This window comes from Priapulus caudatus, unplaced genomic scaffold (assembly GCF_000485595.1).
Source record: "Priapulus caudatus unplaced genomic scaffold, Priapulus_caudatus-5.0.1 Scaffold425, whole genome shotgun sequence".
NCBI classification, from domain to species: Eukaryota; Metazoa; Priapulida; class Priapulimorpha; order Priapulimorphida; family Priapulidae; genus Priapulus; species Priapulus caudatus.
This window is the reverse complement of record NW_014577486.1, coordinates 233,432-257,638: the sequence shown is the minus strand read 5'-3', so window position 1 is coordinate 257,638 and position 24,207 is coordinate 233,432. Positions and strand designations below refer to the sequence as shown.

The following is a 24,207-nucleotide window of genomic DNA, read 5'->3' as shown; positions in this document are numbered from 1 at the left end:
GAGAGAGAGAGAGAGAGAGAGAGAGAGAGAGAGAGAGAGAGAGAGAGAGAGAGAGAGAGAGAGAGAGAGAGAGAGAGAGAGTAGAGAGAGAGAGAGAGAGAGAGAGAGAGAGAGAGAGAGAAATATAGAAAGAGATTAAAGCTCTAAGTAGTCGGTGAGCACGCTCGTTTGTTGGTCTTAACCTAGTTTACAACCTATCGCGTACAAAAAAAACGCTATACGTCTTACGAAATAACACGATGTATGTAGAGAATGCTGGAGTGCAATTTGTTTTCGCTTGGACGTTAAAGGAATTGCCAAAATTATCCACACTTTCGATATATAGTAAAAAACGAAAAATAGCAGCGGGAATTCTACCCTCTCCTCTCCGCCACCAACAGGAAGAAAGGAGCGTCTTACACGTACAAATGTGCCCTCGTCATGGTAAAAAACAAAACATTCCCTACGTGAATTCTACGCTCGGCTGAAGGAAACGAGTTTATTACACATAGATAGCTCCAAGGAGGCTTTAATACGAAAAATACCTCTTACCTACGTAAATTTTATCCCCAGCTGAGGGAAACGAGTTTTTTATGCGTAGGTCCAAACGAAGCTTTGAGACGGAAAAAATCACAAACCCTGCGTATATCCCCCCCACCCCCCAGCTGGGGAGAATGGGTTTCTTATACGTAAGTCTAAACGAAGTTACGATGCGGGAAAAATCCCAAAACCTGCGTGAATTCCCCCCCCATCAGCTGGAGAGAATGAGTTTTTTACGCATCAAACGATACATTTTTTAAATCTTATAAAAACGCACGTTACCGGCGAAAAATACAGATAGGGCTACTAGTCTAACGGAACGCGGTTATAACCACAGAAATATACAAAGAGACAATATCTAACTAGTAGGCCTATTATTTCTATGGTTCGAACACTGCTATGCCTTCAAACAATGACATGAGCCGGATGTGCGCACGTCAAGGTAGCATAATTATGTAAAACCGGGTGCACAGTTTCTCAATTAACGCGTGCTCGGAACAGTCGAAGGTGACCGCCTGCCTTGATTGTTGTCCCATCCGCCGAGCGTCGAACCATTTTGGCGACAAGTTTTTAACACGCTGACGACAGCACAATGGAAAGCGAATTCGCATGCGTTTCTCACACACGCTTGGGGCTTGAGCAGGTCACAATCAGGCGTGAGGACGGGTGCGCTATTCTTTCGCTCGTAGCGACCTCGGTGGATGAAAATGAACGTTTCATTGTCGAGCACCCTAAAACTCTCACTTTCATCGCGACCGCGTTCACCTTGTGCGAGTGCACCGCGTGTTCTACTTATCGCCTGCTCCACAGCGGTGGTGGCTGTCTAGTGCGCAGGCATTTAGATAGTGTTGAGCTTTGTTGTAAGCGGCCTGACTGACTGACTGATTGTCTCTATAAAGGTGCGTTTATAAAGAGCGAGAGTTAGTGCGGCCAAAAAATGCGGAAGATTTCCGACGGAAACAAATGTGGAGATGTACATGATGACGGCGAAGATGATGATTACGATGGTAATGATGATGATGCTGAAGACGATGGTGATGATGATGACGATGATGAGGATAATAATAATAGTAGAAATAATCATACAGTAATTATAATAATAATGATAATGATAATAACAACATTTAAAAAGAAAACGATAGTAGAACACAAAATTAATAAGAAGAATAGAAGGAAAGAATAGTACTGGCGAATAACGAACAAGAATGGAGGTCACTAGACACGACATCCGAAAGTATAACATTAATTAATAGTAACATGTATATAAATTCTTAGTGCGATGGATAGCAGAGAAACTAAGGTCGATCGATCGTGATAACAAACAAATTAAAAATAATCATGGATAGATCGATGAACTACCGCAAAAAAATCGATCTGCGAAATTAGCAAAACATTGTATATACATATACATCAAGAGTACATAATAGAGATTGTCTATTAGAGATAATAGACATAGATATATATAGAGACATAGAGATATATAGATATAGAGTCTATAATTAGATATCTCTATTATGTACTCTTGATATACATATACATAGTATAAAACTGTAATACATAGCTGCTTATCAATCACATCACTGGCAATGCAACACAGCTCCGACGCTAAAGCCCGCCGCACACGCTGTGTTTTGGGCTGCGCCATCGGCCACGCGTGGCTGATGGCGCAGCACAAAACACAGCGTGTGCGCGTGCAAACGCATCGATTTCTTGCGTGTGGAAAATATCACACGTGTTTGATATTTTCTTCCACGTGTGGCAGATTGCACAGCGTCTGCGGAGTGGCTGTGTATGTACAACGGTTCTATGTAACCGACCAATAGCAGCAGTCCAAGCGAGTCACATCACGTGCATCTTAACTTGCGGTTGCAGCGCGGTGCACATCGGTACACGCACGTAAAACGCGGTACACGCACGTGCACGCGCGCGACACGCACGTACACGCGGCGTACACGCACGTACACGCAGGTACACGCACCGCGTACACGCGGGTACACGGAGATACACGCCACGACCACGCAGGGTACACTCACGTAACACGCGGCCGTTACACGCATCACACGCCAGAGCACGACGCCACGTACACACAGATACACGCACGTACACGCGGGTACACGGCAACTATGCACGCACGTGCACGCGCGGTACACGCCACGTACACTGGGTCACACGGATATACCACGCACGATAACGCATCGTACATCGCGGGTAGACGCACGCTACACGGCAGATACTACGCACGTACACGCAGATACACGCACGTACACGCGGTACACGCACGGTGCACGCCAAGCTGCACGCGGAGTACAACGCACGTACACGCGGCGTACACGCACGTACACGCCACGTACACGCGCGGTACCGACGCACGTACACGCAGATCACACGCACGTACAACGCGCGTGACACGCACGTACGACGCGGCGTACACGCACGTACACCAGATACACGCGGCGTACACGCGGATACACGCACGGTAACACGCCGAATTACGACGCAGCGCTACACACAGATACACGTACCGTACGTAGCGTGATCTCCGGTGTCACCCGCCTGTACGTGCGGTACTACCGCTCGCACTCTTGTCTAGTGGAACGTGCGTTACTCTGCTGGGTACGGTGCGTGTATCTGCGTGGTACCGGAGACCGCCGTGTACCCGCGTTAACGGTGCGGGGTCGGTACTCCAAACCATGCGCGCACGCCAAAATAAATTCACCGCGCCGATCTCAAATTGACCGTCTAATTCTATTTTAAGCCAATTAACAGATTGCGCAGCAATGTAAGAGCCACAGGCACTTGAAGCGTATCAACTGTAAACACGCCGCCGCCATTGCGCGTACACATACACATGAATATATAGTTTATATATATTTTTATATATATTTATGTGTATGTGTTTATTGTGTCTATATATTTATGTGTATGTGTACGCGCAATGGCGGCGGCGTGTTTACAGTTGATACGCTATATTTATGTGTATGTGTACGCGCAATGGCGGCGGCGTGTTTACAGTTGATACGCTTCAAGTGCCTGTGGTAAGAGCGCTGACCCGGTTGTACTAGATTTTTGGCGCTCGCGCCTGTGGCAACCACGTCCCAGTATAATCAGATGCATGCGCCGCTAGGCAATATCATTCGGGTAATCATAATCGACCGGACACGGCCAGTCACACACGCACGATACACACTCTCGCAGCTTCGGAATGCGAGATCCCGCACCCACAAGAAATTAGTATTCTTTCGAAAAGTAAAACGTCCGTAGTAAATGTGTGTCAGTGTAGATAACCATTAAAAAATACGCGTCATTCGGCGAAAGAGAGAAAAAAATCGTAAGAAGAATCTATGAAACGGATAATAGCCGTGACTTATCGCATATTACCGGATTACGTGTACGGCCCATGTCGGTAATCCCACACACAGACACCACAGATTCGCGTTTTTTATAACTGCCGTAACAGTTAACATCCGCTAGAGAAGGGACCATGTATTGATAATGTCTACCACATCGGTCCTTCGAACAAACGGTGAGCATGCGTCTGATGAGCATGCGTCTACGGCATTTTGCCATCGTCGGAATTCTCTTTCTTCTCTCCCGATACATGATGTATACAGATATAGATGTACAGCCTCCGCTACCTGGCTCTCACCATGTAGATTCTGCCACCGTCTACCTTTACTCCACATGGATATAACAAACTGCCCTACAGTCGCGATGCTGGTTGCTATACGACTATTGCTTGTACGATATCATTTATATACAAGTATATTCTAATTGCTTATTTAATTCTAATTCTAATGATATATTATATAATATTAACATTAATAATTATAATATACAAATTATATTATAATTAACATTATTTAGTTTAATATATAGAAGTATCATACCTGCTTATATGTTAGGTGCCATTATGCGTGCCCACACACGTGCATGTAGTGGTAGTCTTCCATCGACGTTGGTGTCGTCCTGGTAATATAGAGCCAGCTTTCGTTGTCGCTATACCTATTGTAATGGATACCTGCACACCTGTTTTACCTATACCTGTATACCTAAATTAGACAAAATGTGGATAAAGGTCGATCAAGTGCAATGTCATAATATAATAATGCGCATATAAATGAAGCCGACTTAGTGATGACGCGCCTGTCACAGTCAAGATGAGAGATAGGCGCCACCTGTCATTTCATGTTGCGACTGGAAGAAAGGTAGCCGGTGACGCAAATCTCTATTATGTGGATGGACCCCCTACTCACGTAGCAACCATCGCTGTGCTGTCAACTGTGAACAAACTGCCCACGTCGCATATTCGCAGATTCTGGCATATAGCCAGATTTTTCAGTGAATTTAAAGTGAAAAAAAACTGTCGAACTTGTACAGTAAATTTGAAAAGAAAAAAACAGTTCGATATAGTAGGAATAGACCGGTAACGTAACGTGAGCAGTCCATTACAAGAGGTAAAATATATTATTTAAAAAGGGTGAACAATGGAATACTTTTATTTATACAAAAGCAGCACTTAAAAGCGTGTAAAAATTTCTAGTTTGATCCTTAATTCAACTTCATTTTGACAAGGGCTGAACCTCGTGATACTAACCTTACAGATCTCAAAATAAACATTAAATCCAGGTTTAATATTAAAATTATGCAGCACATCTATATGAATAACCTTTTTTCTAATAACTAAATCTTAAACTATATATGTATATATATATAACGAGTAGAGGGAGCAAGTATACAAACACAAAATGCACATTTCCCTAACAATAAAATTTTTATATTTCAAAATTAATAACCACAACAAACACAAGTTATTGCCCTAATTTCCCCTAATTCCATTATCAACGCGTTACGAAACTTTCCCCCGGCGCGCGAAGGAAACGAATGACGATTCTACTTCGGCTGCACCATCTTCTTCTCCGCGTCGTACACGTACCGCCTGAACGCGAGAACGATCTTGACCTCCTCCCGCTTCTCTCCCGCCGCGCTCTCCACTTCCGACTTCCCCTTCCCCTTCCCCTTCTTCTTCCCCTCCAGCAGCGCCGCCGTCTCCGGTTTCACCCCGGCCGGAATCCTGACCTTGAACTTGCCGCTCTGCCCGAACCCGCCCTCGATGACGCCATCCTCTCCGGTCGACAGCGCCACCTTCAGGCCGACGAATCGATTCACATTGCTCTCGCGCTTGAACAGCGCGCGTCCGACGACGGTGTAAGCGTCGGCGACTCGCTCCGCGATGCCCTCGCGCGCCTTCTCCTTGTAGACGCGCAGCCGCGGCAGCAGCGTCGCCGCGTAGCCCGCGTCGGTCGCCGCGGCAACGACGCGGCCGTGGAACGCGAGGCGGCACGCATTGGCGTGCGCGTCGGCGTCGAGCCGCGAGCCGATCACGATCGAGTCGCGAACGCACGTCACCGGGTGCTCAAACTCGAGCAGCGCGAACTGCCGGCCTGTCGCCGCGGCGACGACGCTCGCCTCCGATTCGCCGCCGCCGCCGCCGCCATTCTCGTCGGATTTCGCGTCGGGGAGCTCGTCCTGGTAGAGGTAATCGGCGGAGAAGTCAAACGCGTCGGGATCGGCGTCGTCGGGCGGCGCGTCGGCACGCGCGAAATACGACACGCGCGCCATGACGGTGGCGTGCCCGAGACTGACGTGCATCTTCGCGCGCGTGCCGCAGCGCCCCTTGTAGTAGGGTATGCGCGCGACGAAAGCGACGGCGGCAGAGAGGGTCGGCAGCGAGCCGGGCGTCGCCGCGAGGCCGCGCTCGAGCAGGCGCGGGTCGAACTGCGTCACGCAGACGCCGACGCGGTCGCCCTGCGCCGCGCGATCGACGGGACGCCGGAACATCTGCATCGACTTGACGCGGCGCGTCGCTCCGCCGAGCGCGGGGATCTCGACGACGTCGTTCGTCGCCACGGCGCCGCGCAGCACCGTGCCCGTCATCACCGTGCCCTGCCCGCGCATCGCGAAGCAGTGGTCGACGGCGAACACGAACGGACCGGCGGCGGCGGTGGAGGCGCGAGCGGGCCGGTGCGCGCTCCGCCGCAGCAGCGCCACCAGCTCGTCGACTCCCTCCGCGGGCGTCGCGGCGTCCGGACCGCCGGGGCGCGCGGAGACGGCGACCATCGCTGTGTCGTCGTCGTACCCCATCGCGCGGAGAGTGGCGCGCAGCTTGCGACGCGCGCGCTCCACCGTGCGCTCCCGCGTCTCCGTCGGCAGCAGGTCCACCTTGTTGAGCGCGACGAGCATGCGCCGGCAGACGACGCGGCCCAGCACGAGGCACTCTGCCGTCTGCGTCTGCACGCCCTTCGTGACGTCGACGACGAGGAGCATGAGGTCGATGATCTGAGCGCCCCCTATGATCGTGCGAATCAGCGACGCGTGGCCGGGGCAGTCGACGAGCGTCACCTGCATCATCCCCTCCTCCTCCTCCTCCGCCTCCTCGGTCGTCGTGCGGAGGTGCTCAGGGAGGGGCACGCTGAAGCAGGAGAAGCCGAGGTCGAGGGTGATGCCCCTCTCCCTGCTCTGCGGGTTCTTGTCGAAGGAGGCGGTGCTGGCGACGGTGCTGAGCGCGCGCGCCAGCGACGTCTTGCCGCTGTCGATGTGACCGAGGACGCCCACGTTGAAGTTGAATGCCGGCGTCACCATGGTTACGCGTCCAGAGTGTCGCCTGCGCCGAGGATCGAGCGCCGCCACAAGGCAGGACTCAGAACTACAGCTACTGAGGTTCTAGTGAAGGTGGGGGATCAAGTCCTGCTGGGTGGGAGATGCCTGGCACTCGAACTACAGCTACTGAGGTTCTAGTGAAGGCAGTGGTGGCTGATGTGCAGACGATTCCGACTATGTGCGGAGTCTCGGTTAGGATCCGTCGCCGGACAATCGGGGAGGATGCGCGAGAGACAGACGCCGATCATTGGGTTGTCGGCATCAACCGCTCGCGTAGATCTGCGCGATGATCGCGCTCACCCTCTCCTCGAGACGCCGCAACTCCCCGCGAACGTCCGATGCCGCCGCGTCGCCGTCGCCGTCGCCGCGGCAACCTTCTTCCTGCCCTTCGACCTTCGGCGTCCCGATGGAGTCCTGCAGCTTGTACAGCAGGTCGTCCAGGTCCCGCTGCAGCCCGTCCAACTCTTCCGCCTGCGAGAGCGTCACGCTATTGCGCCGCAGGGACTGCAGAGTGCTGAAACGTAAAACAATAACAAATGAAGTTGGCGTCGCTGCCAGACAGCTGAAGGTTAGCGTTTCGAGTCGTTTCGCGTCGGATTTCACCCTCCAGCCACGCTGCCTACGTTTTTTTTTTCAAGACAAGGTGATTTATCATCTTTCGAACAGTTTAGTTTGTATCGTAGCGCGCTACAACATCAAATTTAAAGAGGTCAGACAAACATAAAACAGAAACACATCAACATGTCAACCGGATCCAGTTGTCCTGTCATAGAGGCGCAAACTGTTGCTGAATAACAACAAAATTCTCTGCGGCACTAAATCAAGGCATGGAAGCCACATGTGTGCATTAGGTCACATCACAGCATGACAAAATACTCGTCGTTATTGCTGACGATATACAGTTGCCCCTACACAAGAAACATAGACTTAACTGCTTTCACCTTAACTGAGCCTTCAGCTTGGAAATTTCACAGGCCAATTCTACAACATGCTTAAAGCCATCTTGAAATCCACCTTGCAATGCTTTTTCCTGCCCTTCTGCTATTCCATCTCTTACACCATCCTGCAAAATAGTCAAATATATCAGAAGGTATACGTCGCATTATTAATTCACTTCGTAGCATTTCAGGCTTGAACCTAACAAACTCTAGGTTCAAATATTCGTATGTACCACTCATTGCATGAGGATAGTTCAAACTAACCTTTGTTAGAATACACCGCTACAGAAAAGCCACCTGTTCATAATAGCCGAAAATCTCCAACGCTGATAAATTCTGTTAAAAAAGTGTCCAGGGCAGTACCGCTCATAGGGTCTACGTCCCCCAGGGTACTGCCGGAACGTACCCTGGGTATGGTCCGGTATACCGGAACGTACCCTGGTAACTATCTGATATGGTTAGGGTTAGGATTAGGGTTAGGGTTAGGGTTAGGATTAGGGTCAGGGTTCGAGTTCGGCTTAGGGAGTAGGCGTAGACGGCGGGGGTAGCGGCAGTACCCTGCTCAATGTGGCCAGAGGCTGCTGTTTTTGTATCCCTTGATCAAGCTCCAACTGCACACAGTGGCCATATTTTACTCGAGGCAATAACTACAACTACAACTATAACTAGACAGAGGGCACTCAAAAAGAGTGTATACCTCCGCGAGCGGGTAACATGTATACATGTGTATAACAGCTGGCTTGCTGCTGGCTGGACGCCAGCGAGCTGCTGCTGACTGGACGGCCTAAGGCGAGCTCGTGCTGAATCGATCGCGCCAACGCGTGTAACATGTATACATGTGTATAAGAGCTGGCTCGCTGCTGGCTACACACACACACGAACACACACACAAACGCATGACACGAGAGGGATCACATTACCTCCCTGCAACTCCGTTGCGCGGAGGTAACTACAACTAACATCCACTGTACACCGAGTCGGCTGGCTATAACCTTGCGAGTCACAAGTGGCAGCTACGTAGGATGTCAGGGTTTCTTCTGAGGGAAAATTAGACAAAGGAGGCAATGGCCAGTTTGGGGGGAAAAACGGGCATGATGGATTCAAAGGCATGCCGAAGACTAGCTCTAGTACTATAGCCCGCGTACAGTTGCCGCTGGGCTATAGGACCAGCCATTAGAGATGCACGGGACAAAATTACTCCAGCCAGTCAACGGGAACTATGTATTTCCGCACGTGGAGGGGTGGGCGGGTTGTGTTGGTTGTGGACAAAAACATTGTTGTTCTCAAGTAACAAATTAATAATAGTAATTTGTTCATCTTTCATGACAAAACTAATATTACAATCTTTTTTGATCGCTTAATTTGTTACTTGACAACAACAATGTTTTTGTTCACAACCAACCCAACCCACCCACCCCTCCACGTGCGGAAATACATAGTTCCCGTTTGAAGTTCGCAAATCGAATGTTTGTTCACAAAAAATATCGCAAGTATACCATTGCAACGATAGTTAGAGGTTAAATTTTAGTAGCAGTTATAACTTAAGACATATTCACTTTGGATAAGAGGCATTAATTGCCTACCACAGACGTTTTATAGCCGCGAGTACGCGTGACTAAGTTGGTCCCGCGCATCCCTAATGGCTGATGCTATAGCCCAGCGGCAAATGTACGCGGGCTATATAATAGTACTAGAGCTAGCCGAAGGCATGCACGCAGAGGCTGCAGGTGGACTAATATGCCAGAATAACTCTAAATATCAACTCTGGCGCACACTCTAAATATGCCAGAAGCACGTGGTGATCTATTTATTTTTGGATTGACACCATTTTGACAACGGCGGGTAAATACATGAACATTTTCACAACGGCGATGTTAAATTTGACAACTGTGGTGCGCCACTGTGCCTCTTATGTATAAGAAACCCTGAATGTGCAGCAAGCATGAAAGAAGTTTAACAGCTTGATAGATAGCTGACAATTAATGATGGGCCTTAGTTTACTGATGATGAAACTGGCATAGTGAAATCTGCATCAAATGAGCACTTATACTGTGAAAAGTCCGGATTAGTTTAGCACATAAGCGAAAACGCATTTGCAGGGTCCCAAACTATCCTTGATGATCCATCCTCACTTAATCTCATACCATTTCCCCCACCTCCTCCTTTTTCCATTCCCCATCAGGGTTCTCCCCAGGATGAAATTGAAACAGGGGGAGGAGGGGGGGAACTAAGGGGGTCCGGGGGGCGTGTTTTTTTACTGTACCACTAATGCGTAAAATCGCCACCACACCATAGACGGTATTTGGTACTATAACACTTGTATATAAGATAGCCGAGTCGGTTTACAGTTAGTGTTAGGGTTGGGTTAGGGTTAGGGTTTAGGACAGGGTGACAGTTTGTACTTGTGTGTGGCTGCAGCGCATGCGTAGTGTAGGACTATTACGCATTAGGTAAAAATACACGCGTCCGGGGGTCTGGTCGAATGGGAATTCTTGACGAATGGGAATCGATGCGACTCACTGGACACACTAGGCGATTTTTCATGCGATCGCCTAGTGTGTCCACCACTAGTGTTACCACTAGTGTGTAACGGCACGTTACACGTCAGTGTAACGTGACTAAACCTACTCTGTGATGGGTTGGTTATCTGTACCCGTTTTGTTTACAATCACTTTCAACATACACATTATCAATAATGACAATATCACTATCAGGAGTAAATTACCACAAATTACATTGATCAAAGTACCGGTATGTGATTGTTTACTCCTGACATTATGCATATAAATTTTAACAGGACATTGCGAATTAATTGCTACTGCGCTAAGCCCATTTCTGATTTCATACTCGCACTTACAGTCAAACGGTCACGTCGAAGTCTGTCAAATTCACGTGATGCAACCAAAATATCAGAACACTCAGGAATAGACACATCCCTGTTTAATTCTAAACTGCTGTCATTTTTTAGGTGCGGAAACTCAGACATATCTCTTTACCTTTCCATTCGAGAACACTAAGAATATTGTATTTATTAATTGTTACATGCCGATGTCCAACAAACTTTCAAACATGTTTCTCTATTTCTGTGCAGATGTGCATTCTTGGCATAGACTGGTACCCGGTCCCACCTCTCGGCTTACGAGTAATTGAGGTGGAAGCGAGTACCAGTCTATTCTTGACACTCTCGCGGTTGTGTAGACTGGTACTCGCTTCCACCTCGATTACTCTAAGCCGAGAGGTGGGACCGGGTACTAGTCTAGCAGTTGTGCAGTTGCATGTGCAGTTGTCTTATGCGTATCGATATGTATCGACACATGAATATTTTAGAGAAAGTTCCCAGTAGATGGCGCCCACATAAGGTGGGGGCGGACTGACGTCACTTCCCCTTAGCAACACATCCGGTGAGCCGGGGCCGATGACAACAAAGCGCGAATCAGCTATATTCGGGCCGGTACGGGAGACGACGGTACGCATATATTTGCTAATAGTAATATATTGACTAATCGTGCATCAATAAACTCAATATTCACAGAGAGTATAGCTAAGACATGTGTCTATAGGTATTCAGTGAGACATGATACAGCGGTCAGCGGATGATCTTGTGTCACCGCAATGTGTGGTTTTATAAAATAGCAAAACATATACCCATGATACACTGTACATCCCCCTGTCACGCCGCGCCGCGCACACACACCACACACCTGCAACCTTAAAGGCCCGCTCAGGTCGGCCTACGATTTGACTATCGGCGACTACTTTAGCGCCGATTAGCAGCGTAGCAACACTCATGTCGACTTGAAGTGACTACGCTGCACATCGCCGATCACATCGTAGTGTTCCTGCATGAAACGTAGACGGGTTCGCCGCCCCAGTATTTGTACTAGCACAAGCAGTTCTTTAGCACAAACAGAGCAAGCTTGACACCGGGACCAGTCTACATAAAACGAGTCACGTACGTGACCAACAAAATGGCGCTTACCAGTAAACATCATGTAACTTCGTAAATCTATCCTCAATTTTCTGAACATTGTTATCATCATGTGCACAGTGCAGACATTTTTTTCATGTGATATACGGAAAACTTAGTATATACTTGAGAAAGGGTTTGTGCAATAATCCTTTCTTGTAAACTGCAACGCGTGCTGTGTAGGCTGCCATTTTATTAATCACGTGACTTTTGATAATCATGTGACTCGGTACGCTGCGGTGATTGGCTGCCACTCACGATTTGTCCCCGACAGCCGCATAGAAATAGAACATGTTCTATTCCTGCGATCGCAGTCAGCGACCGTATTTTCGATCGTAAGAGAACTCATGTCGAGTTTGGTCGCCGATGTTTTTATCAGCGATCTGGCCGGTTTTTGACGTACGATATTCAAATCTTGTCGGCGACTAGGTCGTAAGGCCGACATAAGCGGGCCCTTAGCCTACTACTATATACACCGCACCCACGCGGGTACTGCAGCTGTAATCTAGGCATTAACGCGTTGACCTTATGTAACCCACACGTTCGAACTGCGCTGGCGACGATGTGTCTGGAAAATCGGCAGATAACGGATAAGCCCTTGGCTCAGAGCCAAGCTAGCTGCCGCGCACGCCGTATTAAGGAATAATGGGCGGGGCTTACGGTCTCACTAAAATGCAGATTTACGAGGAAATTGAAGGGCGCAGCATGCTAAATAGCACGTAATTTTTGTTAACAAGCCACTAGCTATCGATTAAGACAGTTCGCGAGTAGATTGATGCGACAGAACGTTAGATCAGCGATTCGTACATCGAAATACATTAGATGTAACTTGCGTGATGAGGGGCGGAGGGCGATGCCTGTTTAAGCGTGGCACTGCATGCCAATCATCGGGCTGTGCCCTGGTTTTTACGCCCATCACATCTAGAATATATTATGCAAATGATCTCCTGTACCGGCTTGAATTCATACTCTCTGTGAATATTGAGTTTATTGACTCACGATTAGTCAATATAGCAAATATAAAATTATATATGCGTGTGGAAGTGAATTACAGATGATTAAATTTCTAAAATTCTAGATACCTATAGACACATGTCTTAGCTATACTATCTGTGAATATTGAGCTTATTGACGCACGATTAGTCAATATATTAGCAAATATATGCGTACCGTAATCTCCCGTACGGTACCGGCTTAAATATAGACACCCCCGAATCAGCTGCTGCGGTCACAGGCACTTGAAGCGTTTCAATAAAATATATACGCATGGGTCGTGTGCTGTGCACGGCGACAGTTAAATATATAGAATCGAAATGCTCCAGATTGACGAAATGCTGGCCACCATCCCTGTGACGGTTCAGCAGGCAGCAGAAGAAGAGACTGTGATGGAGAGTGGATGCGTCAAGGAAAGCATTCGGGAGATACTCCCTGACCAGTGTCCTTTGTCAGTCGATGACTTGCTAGCCGAGCTGCGGCCAAGAGATTCGGTGACTCCTATTCAGCTGCAGTTGATTGCCATTGGTGATACTCTCCTTCATTCTGGGAAAGAGAGGATGCAAAATTTCATTAATCAAACCTGGATTGTTATTTGTAATAGTTTCGCGCAGCATCTATCGCAACCCAAGCCAGAAACACCAATCAAATGCAAAGATCTTACCAGCTTCTACACCAGCAGACACACCTTCCTGGGTTCTGACGCATACAGGCAAAGCTGTGCATCACTGATGGAATGTACCCTGGCACAGCTAGATGACAGCCAAACGCTGTTCAGCTGGAAAGCCGTCGACATCATTGGTCGTGTAGTCTTAGAAACAGCATCTTCTCATGCCGTAAAAAAGCAGCAAGCTGAACTTGACATTCTTCCACTGGATGAACTACAGCTAAGCGCAGAAGGATTGGGAAAGATACGGTATTTGGCTGGTCGATGTGTAGCCAAACTAACATCTAAACATCGCAACAGTTGGCGACGCCTCATGTATGCTGAAGGGTCACATCAGAAAAAGTTCTGTAAGAGTACAGTTGAAACACTAAACTATCTGGACTGTCTCACTGCATCCTATGCAGATCTTCACAAAACAAGTGAGGTGCCAGAAACACTGGAAGAAACTGCTCGGAAGCAGAATATACGACAGTCACTGTACAACATCAGTGACAAGGCGTTTCGGTTTTTCTTGCTACTAGAAAAACACCGTGTGCATTTAGAAACCAAAGGCCGGTTTGATGTCGAGCAACAGGATGTCATTTCTGTTGTTGAAGCGCAACTTCTCGACACAGCAGAGTTGAAGCAGGCATGGAGGGCATTATTTCTCTCCACGGATGTTACAGAAAGTGCCAGTCTTGATACTCTGTTTTGGAAGATCGTCCATTCATTTGTCCTGGTTACAAGCAACTACTTCCGAAAAGATCTCATCAGGTCCTACGGTCAAAAGAAAACGGAGTCCCACAGGCGGCAAATTCAAATGAGACACCAGCAAGAGAAAGACCTAACTGCTAAACTGTCTTCGGCCACAATTGCAGCAGACACATCAGAAAGGAAACAACTGACGCATCTTCAACTTCAGAGCATTTTAAGATCTAACCCCAACTTCTTCTCTGCTCGCACATATTCAAAGGAAGAGCTAAAAACCTTTTTCAAGGCCTACACTCTACCATGGCGAACACGCAGATTGAAAACACAACTTGCGGAGGACCTCTGTGCAAAAATACTTGCAGTAGACAGCATGTCAGAACCGAATGCGTTTGGAGCATCTTCACCCATCAGCTCGACTGCAGATGTCCTGCCAGCGACTTGTGATGAGCCACAGCCTGGTCCCTCTGGCCTTCAACACCATACAATGACCCCAACAATAGAACCTCAACCAACTACAAGGAAAAGGGCAACTGCTGCTGGAAAAGGGAAAGGAAAAGGAAAGCACTCCAGGTCAGAAAGAAAGATCGCACAAGAACCGGCTTACATCTGCCCAACGTGCAGCAAGGATGTGGGGGACTTCCCATGTGTTGGTTGTGATATATGTGGAGCTTGGCTACACAGAGAATGTGCTGGCTTACTCGATGATAAAAATTGGGCTGAAGTTTCTGCGTGTGACGAGCCGTGGACATGCCCAAAATGCTTTAACATGCAACAGTAAACAATAGATCAATCGTTGTGTAATCATAACCCTAAAGCTATGTCTCCACACACGCGGCATGACACGACACAGCAAAACGCAGCGCCGTTGTGCTGAAAGAAATGCATTGTGATTTCACGCATTGTATTTGAGCCATGGCATTCCGTGCTGTGCCGCGTGTGTGGAGACGGGCCTTAACAAGTATTCGTACCTGGAGAATAATACCTGTGTTCCGCTAAGCATCACTCTTCTATTTCTTTGGATTGATGGGTTTCTGCACTCGACATGAGAAGGGCTCTGCTGCTACTCCAGTGTTGCAACGACTGTTATTTACAGTGTCTGCGGTTAATATGATGGTGTTCATACCATACATAAACTGCTTGTAATTGGGGTTGTCATTGGCCCCATGCGAAATGGCTCTCTGCTGGCAGAAGATGTTTTTGACCGAGTCGCTGTTGACTCGAGCAGCATTTATGCTTGTGCCAGGATGGGTTTTCTGTTTCCGGCGAACAAGACTTTCAAAGCCCAGAATGGTTGACTTCATGTCGAAGCGTGTCTCCTGTGACATCAACTTTTTTCGCTTCACAATGGCAGTGTTCTGTAGATCGCTGATTACGGCGTCCTCCCATGATGTGAACCATTGCAGTGCTCTCGCATTGCAAGGGAGCCGATCGTCTTCTACTGATGTCATAGGACGTGTGTCGGTGAAGTTCGCAATCAGCACTGGTTGCCTCCAGCAGCTGTATCGCACCGTTGAGCCAATCTCCATTTCGACCTTCAGCTTTCTGGTAAGCGTAGTGAAAAGTTGTGGTATTATTACGACATATATTTAAATAAGAAAAATGGCATGCACATGTACGGGGCATGAAATTCCAAATTTTTATGTACCGCTGTATAATTGCACTTTTGTGATTAGCCCTGGGTCTGTAATGGGCAAAATAAATGGTCAAATACGCAACTTTTCCTGGGTGGCAGCGCGGTCGCTGGTGTCATGGCGCCGTTCAAATTTCGTAGCGCTGATGTGTAATTAATTATAACAATTAAAGGGACAGTAGCCTCTAGGATTTTACTGCATACAACTGTACTTACTGTATAACAAATCGTGCTATACCACAATGATCTTGTCACCAGTACTTAATAATTATTTAAGGCACATCAACGCTACGTAAATTTGAGAGGCGCCATGACACCCTGAGACCGTGCATGGCCACCTGAAAGTTGCGTATTTGCAATTTTTAATTTGGCAGCGTAAATGACCGAGGGCTAATCACAAAGTGCAATTATATTACTACCTAAATGGGCTATTTAACCGAACGATATTCATTTTAGGCAAATTTATCCATATTATAAGTGAAACTATATGGTCGTTTTATAAGATATTACAAATCCTTTTGCCTTTAAATGAATAAATAAGAATACGCCTCTGTCTGTAGCCGCTTGGCTGGAAAGTGGTTTTGCGAACTTCTTGCAGTCGTGGCGCGGTTTGAGTGGCGCCACCGTCGTTGTAATCAAACTGTAGTCGTTAAGTTTTAAAACCATTTTAAAAAAAGATATTCTAATGGTGATTGAAACCATGAACTTTTTATGTAGCGCAATTATAAACCTAAATTAGCTGAAAATAACCCTAGAACCTAGAGGCTACTGTTCCTTTAAATTAGGTATCTGGTAACAAATACGTGTGGGTATAGACGATTTGTTATACAGTAAGTACAGTTGTATGCAGTAAAATCCTAGAGGCTACTGTCCCTTTAACTTTTTTAAATTTTTGTTTCAGCCAGAACTACCTCCCAGACGTGCTGATTCTGAAAATATCTTTAGTTTTCTTCTAGGCGGCAGAGTTCTCTAGTTATGCGAGTACGGACTAATTCAGCTGAACAACTTTATCTATATAGATGATATGATATGATATGCTATGATATGATATGATATACGTGCTATGGCTGCAAATATAGAATAAACTTAGCTCTGGAATAGAGATCATACCTGGATCTACTTCTACTTCTAACCAATCCTGGCCGCCTTCATTCTACATAAAATTCTATGAGAGGCAAAGAAGGACGATCTATTATATATCTATTAATCTAGATATTATTATATAGTATGATTCCAGAATTAAAGAGATATTAAATAATCTCTGTGTATCATAATAGGAATTCCTCTGCAACATATTCTGTCCGCTAACTGCTAAGTGAAATTTATTCATCTTATATGTGATTATATCTTCAAGCCAAGGTATGTCAATACTAATGAACGTCTTTCACCGTTTTGAAAATAAATTCTCACATGTTTGCCAAATCTCATTTTACACGCATTGGAACTATAGTCATAGAAACTCGATTTGGGATATTTCTCGATATTGCAGTTTTCAAAAGCAGTATTGCTACAGATGACTTTTCAGAAATAATTTAGCTCACGTACAAAGGTTCACAAACTAAAAGCATTATATAATAAGCCAATGTCAATAGTTTTAGGATTTTACGAGACGTTGATCTAAATAGGAAATGTGGTAATTCAGTGAATACTCTCAATTATGTGTGTGTAAGTATGATAAGGAATCTTTAGATCCGTACTTCTCTAATACTAACGTAGAAGAAACACTATGATTCATGACCTATGTATCCAGGGGCGTGTACAGGGGGGGTCCAGGGGGTCCGGACTCCCCCTGCTCGCGCAGAAACGCATCTAAGGGGGTCTAATTTCAAAAAAAAATTGGGGGGAGGGCCCCCAGACCCCCCTTTGCGTGCTCGCAAGTTTGGGTTACGGTTAGACCTTCCCTGGTACAAATCCTGTAGACGCCCCTGATATCATGTTGTTCATATATATATATATATATATACCATATATCATTATGTATCATGTTGGTCTGGAGTTTGTACGCTGGGGAATTTATCAAACGTTCCAGAACTGTCACAGAGAAAACTACCTGAAGCCACACTGCAATTTCTCCATAACCACTATTTTCATTTTCATATTCACGTCTCATTTTTATTGTATTATTCTCCCACCTCACCTCGTATTCATTTCCCCCTACACCTGTTAATTTTTCTCATCTCTTATTCCTTCCTCTTGCCGCTTCCCCTTTTCCCCTGTCTTTTCTTGTCTTTTGTTTTATTACTTTTTCACCCTCTGCTTAACTGCTTCTTAATCTAGCCTGCTAATAGCATTGTTCAAATTCTTTGTTACTCCTACTTCTCTTCTACCTTCTCCTCCGTCATCTCCTCCACCTCCGCCGCCACCACCGACCCTTTCTCCGCATCTTTCTTCTTCTTCCGTTTTCATGTACTTTTTCTTCTTTTCTTTATTTCATCTTCTGCTTCGGGCACGCATACATGCACGCTTGCGTCTGTGCGTTGTGTACATATATATATATATATATATATATATATATATATATATATATATATATATATAAGGGAAGTAAATGAAGTTAAGGGCAGTTAAGCGAAAGAGAAGGGAAGCATAAAAGCATATGCTTCCCTTTTCTGTCGCTGCCTAGTTCCGAACTCTGATAACTACTAAACCTCCGCTAATGCACTGCTAAAAGCCCAAATCAGTGCAAGATCTGGTACCGATACTCTCCGCTACCCCTAACGGTACTCGATGTCATATCACAAGATGGCGTGACCCTATCTATTCTAACATTTCAAATATAATATACGTGGAATGTTATTCAACTTATTTACAATTATGTGTAGGTAACTTGACAGGGTTATGACGGATGACACCTACACCTTTTATGTTAGGTGTATTTGACTGCGTTTAATAAATACTTCTGGTAAGTTATTACAATAAATTTCACAAAAATTGAAAAAAATTATAACGAGATGCTTTGGAAATGGAAGTTCAAGTTTCGGTTCAAGGATAGAGATGATGGGTGCAAATCCACTTTAGGCACCTTAGGTATCACGAAGTGATGCACAGATTTCTATGGTATCTGTCATCAACTGATGCACAAACTTTCCGTATATCAAGGAATGATGCAAAAACCCTAACCCTAACCCTAACACTTCGTGTCATCGTGATACCTAAGGAAGGTTACCGTACCTATACTTTATGACTTAGGGTTAGGGTTAGGGGTTTTGCATCATTACTTGATATACGGAAAGTCTGTGCATCAGTTTATGATACACAGAAATCTGTGCATCACTTCGTGATACCTAAGCCTAAGGTGCCTAAAGTGGATTTTTGCCGAGATGATGTCCAGGCGAAGTTTCTCAGTTCTCTGACAATATGTTGTATCACGGAAATATCATCATCATATCACATATGATGTATGTACTATGTAGCATGTGAGGTTTCTTAGGCATAGGCTTAGCCGTAGGCATAGTTGTAGATTTTTTAGGTAATGCAAATATATATATTGCAAGGAAGGAAGGATATCGAATTTTAGCGAAATGACACTCTACCCCTACTATAAACCGACCAGGCTCTCCGACTGTTACATGGCGGAGGAGCCTGACACCCTTCCATACGAAATGCCTGGTAGCTTGAAAGCAAACTCCGAATTTCGTAAAATTTCGTAAATAAAACAATGTATTACCACATTTGACCTCGCCTGTTACATGTTCAATGATGTTGCAACTATCGCTACACTTCTTAATTACTATTTACCTTGAAATACACGTTAAAATAAGAGAATTTCGAACAGCTATACTATTTGAACGTTGTAAAACGCCATTCTGGATGTTCTTATGTCTCTTCTTGTATGCAAAAATTCACGAACTTTCGCTACGTATTATGGGATATCTATGGGGAAAATGGCGGCGTTTTTTGAGTTTTATCTTATCAATTCATAAACAATTACTCGCTGACACGTAAGTACATGCTCAGTGATAGCGCACATATAATAAATCGAGGCGTTGAAGTACAGAGAAGCTGTAAGAATCATAAAAAGTTAGATAATTTAACGTTAAATAGCAGCGCACGTACTGCCGAACAAAATTCTAATGCGTCGGTTTGTGACCCTCTCGCCACGTAGTGTTAAGCGAGATGGGAACTTGTGGCTACCCCTACTAGTACTACGACTACTAGTACTAGTACAACTATAGCCCGCATACAGTTGCCGCTGGACTATAGGACCAGTCATTAGGGATGCGCGGGACCAACTTACTCACGCTTACTCGCGAATATAAAACATCCGTGGTAAGCAATTAATGCCTCTTATCCGAAGTGAATATGTCTTAAGTTATATCAGCTACTAAAATTTAACCTCTAACTATCGTTGCAATGGTATACTTGCGGTATTTCTTGTGAACGAACATTCGATTTGCGAACTTTAAACGGCCATTTTTGGCGGCACCGCAGCAGCGCCAGTCAGCAGGAACTATGTATTTCTGCACGTGGAGGGGTGGGCGGGTTCTTTTCGCTGTGGACAAAAACATTGTTGTTGTCAAGTAACAAATTAAGCGATCAAAAAAGATTATAATATTAGTTTTGTCATGAAAGATGAACAAGTTACTATTATTAATTTGTTACTTGACAACAACAATGTTTTTGTCCACAACAAAACCAACCTGCCCACCCCTCCACGTGCAGAAATACATAGTTCCTTCTGACTGGCGCTGCTGGAGTAAGTTAGGTTCCAGCATTCGTAATGCTGTCCTATAGCCCAGCGGCAACTACGAGGGCTATAGTTACTAGAGCTACTACTACTAATAGGTCTAACTTAAACTAGGTTAGGTAAGTAAGTAAGATATTGATTATTACAGGGTGGTTTATGGATGTAACCTGACACAATTCATTTTCGCAATTTGCGACATATGCAAAGTGGACAAGCTCTTATATCTTGACCATATGACAGTTATTACACAGTAAGTGCAATAAGGTTAATACTTGTTGAACAAGAGTACTATAGTACAGGTAGATAGTACTAGTAGTATAGTTACAGACATTGAGCCAAGTAGAAGTATAATGTTCATGTCAATGGCATACTTAGTATTAGTACTGAGAGCCGATATTGTAGCTAAAGTAATGTGCAAAAATGCCAAAACCACAAATTAGTAAATACGGTTTAGTGTGGTACTTATGAAGTCACACGTACTTGAAAGGGCCACCATCACGGCATCGCATAACATTGGTGAAATTGGCTTCATCCTATCCTAGTAACATGTTATGTTGTTAGCTATAAATGATATGACAAACTTTACTGCATCTGGCAAATATTTATTTTGGTGTGTCGTTGTCAGTCCGTCAAACTGAACATTAATAGCAGCACCAGGGCAATAGTAATGATGCTCATTATGTTACAAATTTATATAAGAAAATGTAAGAAGAGACGTCTAGTCTCAACTTGGGCTTTCTAGTCAAGTGGCAAATATGTCTCTTCCTTGTAGTTGAAGCGTGTCCCCATTGGCTCTTATGAATCTAGACTAGTGATGAGATTTGGTTGGAAACTTGAAATTTCATGATCGACTATCAGTTTTACTGATGTAGCTGATCATTGATTACAATCTATTATAATATTGACTGTGAATATTAGATTTTAATAACAGATCATATTGTGAGTGACACTGTTACGAAGGCTCGAATGATAAAAATTTGCCCCAAATTCTAAAATGCGTGAATTACGACCGGTACGTTGAGGATGCGAAGTGTAAATTTGGCCTGATGAAATGATACACTGATGCATGACTAGGTGTAATAACAGTGGTCAGTGGTCACTGCAGGGATATTTTGCTGGATAAGGCTGCAGTGTTGAAAACCCTAATGCATACCTGTTCGTTTTCCACTATTTTTAGGCCTTAGTTTTAATGCAAAATGTAGGTGTATGTGCTTTGGTGGAATAAGGTATATTTAGATTTCTGCTCTATTCAAACAATCGGTTTATTGCTCAGATATTGTTTATTCGGTACATACATACTTGTTAGGTTAGAATCAATATGTATCTGTGCTCTTATCACTATCAGTTGAGAAGTATTGATGAGTAATGCGGTAACATGGCTCAGCGCTTTGATGATGCCACAGCCGACTGACCTACATTGTTTAGAATTAGATGTCAATATTTTGTACTGGACCCATGCGTGCGCAACTTGTATATCCCTGTGGCTGTGTCGTTGTGGGCAAGTGGGAGTACAGCATGTGACCGGTCAGTGTTTTTAACATTGCGTTATTTCGAGTTCACCATCATTGTTGCCTAACTATGACACCTACCTCGTCATCGTGCATCCCATCTCGGTGAGGCAAGGATGCCGTGCATACGGGTGCTCAATGCCCGGCTGTATTAGTTGCACAGATGTGAGCTCTCTGCAGCATAAAGGCAGTGAATGGCTAGGCGGATGGGTGCAGCCTTTGCTTTATAGCAGCAGTCAATTCGCTCGATTAAATGATACAACAAAGATTGTGAGCCTGATCAGGTTTCAGGGGTTGCAGAGTGAAATCACACATGATATATTCAAGAGTTGTTCTTCATGAATGATGCAAAAAAATGGCATTAAAATCCGTTACGGCCTGAACACATTAGGGAGTGAACATGATTACTTCAAAGCATAGCACTGTGGATTGTACACATGGGTCGAAATCCTAGGTGGCCCGCGGGCCCGATCCCCGAATTTTAAGGCTCGGGCCTGACAGTTCTAATACTAACAAGCCCGACGGGCCCGTAGAAAATCCACCCCCAGCATGCAAAACCGTCCCCAGCCTTTAAAATTTGCCTGGCGGTCCTGTAAAATCCCTTACCTACAGGCCCATCTGGCCTGTAAATTTTCAAACTAATTTCTATCCCTGGTACAGCATAGAATCTCTGGGTGGGAAGTGTTTGTTCCTAAGCTCGTGTAGATAAAAAAAAGCCATTCTTATTTCACAACTGTTTTTAGGAATAAGGATTTACTGCAGAGTAATGGATTATCAAGTTTTTTTCAGATGGCCGGACCATCTTTGAGATCAGTGTAAATTCATGGGAAAAATTTGGGGGAGGGGGTAAAAATACGGTTTCGAGACCAGAAGCTGTAAGTACTTCAGATGTGCGAAAGCTCTTGAATAAAGGTCACCTCTTTCCATACTCTCCCCCCTACCCCTGGGTCCCATCCTGTGTGCCTGTGGCACACACTATTTGTTGTCCTCATATTTTGTTCAATTATGGTTTCAGTTTTTTTTTTAGGTAGGGTCATTCATTCTTATTAATTTGTTTTTTTGGTGCATTACATGAAATCATCACGGCCGTCATTATATCCTATCGCGGGCGGGGGGTAATGCAAAAAAATGACATCAAAACATTGTTGCAATTTTGTTGATGGACAATGCACGTAGTCACCGCAACACGGTCCACAAAAGCTATTGTTTACTGTTACTTCTTACTGCTGGCACAACTAAGCTTGAAATAAGTCACTTGCAAAAATTCTGTGTATTCCTGACGATGAAATGCTTATCATAGATTTAGAGAATACAAAGCATTTTACTTGTGGAACACTTTGTTGACTTGACCAGTGTAGATTAGCTCTCATAGCCTAAACAAGTGACAATGGTTAGATGTCGAGTTTAATTTGATAGTAATACAGCTTTAAACGTTTTACATATGTACATAGCTAATACAGTATAAATGATAATTATGTTTATAAATGAATCTAAATATCGTTTTTTTTCAATATTAAATTTTATATAAAAAAAACTTTTTCAGTATTTTCTAAGTTTAAGTACGCAGCGTTGGTGAATGCGTACGGAATCTTCCCATTGTATTGCTCGGGTATCTGAGTATATGTGTGCCGACTGCTCATGGTGAGCACGTGGTGGGGCTGGCATGTAGGCAGATGTGTGGAGCACTACGTCAATAGTCATGGAATGCAGATTATAGGTTGTTGCCTCTCGCGTTTTTCAGTTGAGGATGGATCCTGAAAGGAAGAGAAGGACGGAGTGCCTGGAGAAGATGCTCACGGACACGAGGAGCAACATCCACATAGATGGAGTCATGGTGAGAAGGCTTCACTCCCCTTCCCCCCTCAGCTGTGCCTCTCTCTCTGTATCTCTCTCTATCTGTGTGTTGTGTGTGTGTGTGTGTGTGTGTGTGTGTGCGTGCGTGCGTGCGTGC

General features: G+C 45.2%; 2 protein-coding genes and 1 long non-coding RNA gene across 3 annotated transcripts in view; 1 reads left to right on the top strand and 2 right to left on the bottom strand.

Moving 5' to 3' along the window:
• Nucleotides 1–4,999: 4,999 nt before the first annotated feature.
• On the bottom strand, nt 5,000–7,255 carry LOC106810282 (selenocysteine-specific elongation factor-like). The gene has a single exon (XM_014813579.1). It carries the CDS (start codon nt 7,156–7,158, stop codon nt 5,410–5,412), a length of 1,749 nt encoding a protein of 582 aa, XP_014669065.1. The 5' UTR covers nt 7,159–7,255; the 3' UTR covers nt 5,000–5,409.
• Nucleotides 7,256–7,309: 54 nt separating this feature from the next.
• On the bottom strand, nt 7,310–11,265 carry LOC106810283. The gene is made up of 3 exons (XM_014813580.1): nt 10,972–11,265; nt 8,118–8,239; nt 7,310–7,690 (listed from the first exon to the last, which is right to left on the bottom strand). The coding sequence occupies exons 1-3, from the start codon at nt 11,098–11,100 to the stop codon at nt 7,438–7,440; spliced, it is 504 nt and encodes a 167-aa protein (XP_014669066.1). The 5' UTR covers nt 11,101–11,265; the 3' UTR covers nt 7,310–7,437.
• Nucleotides 11,266–18,793: 7,528 nt separating this feature from the next.
• LOC106810281 overlaps nt 18,794–24,207 on the top strand; it is a 14,421-nt gene continuing 9,007 nt past the window's right edge. The window contains exons 1-2 of the long non-coding RNA XR_001393989.1: nt 18,794–18,963; nt 23,998–24,090. This is a non-coding gene — a long non-coding RNA (uncharacterized LOC106810281). The remainder of the gene's footprint in view (nt 18,964–23,997; nt 24,091–24,207) is intronic.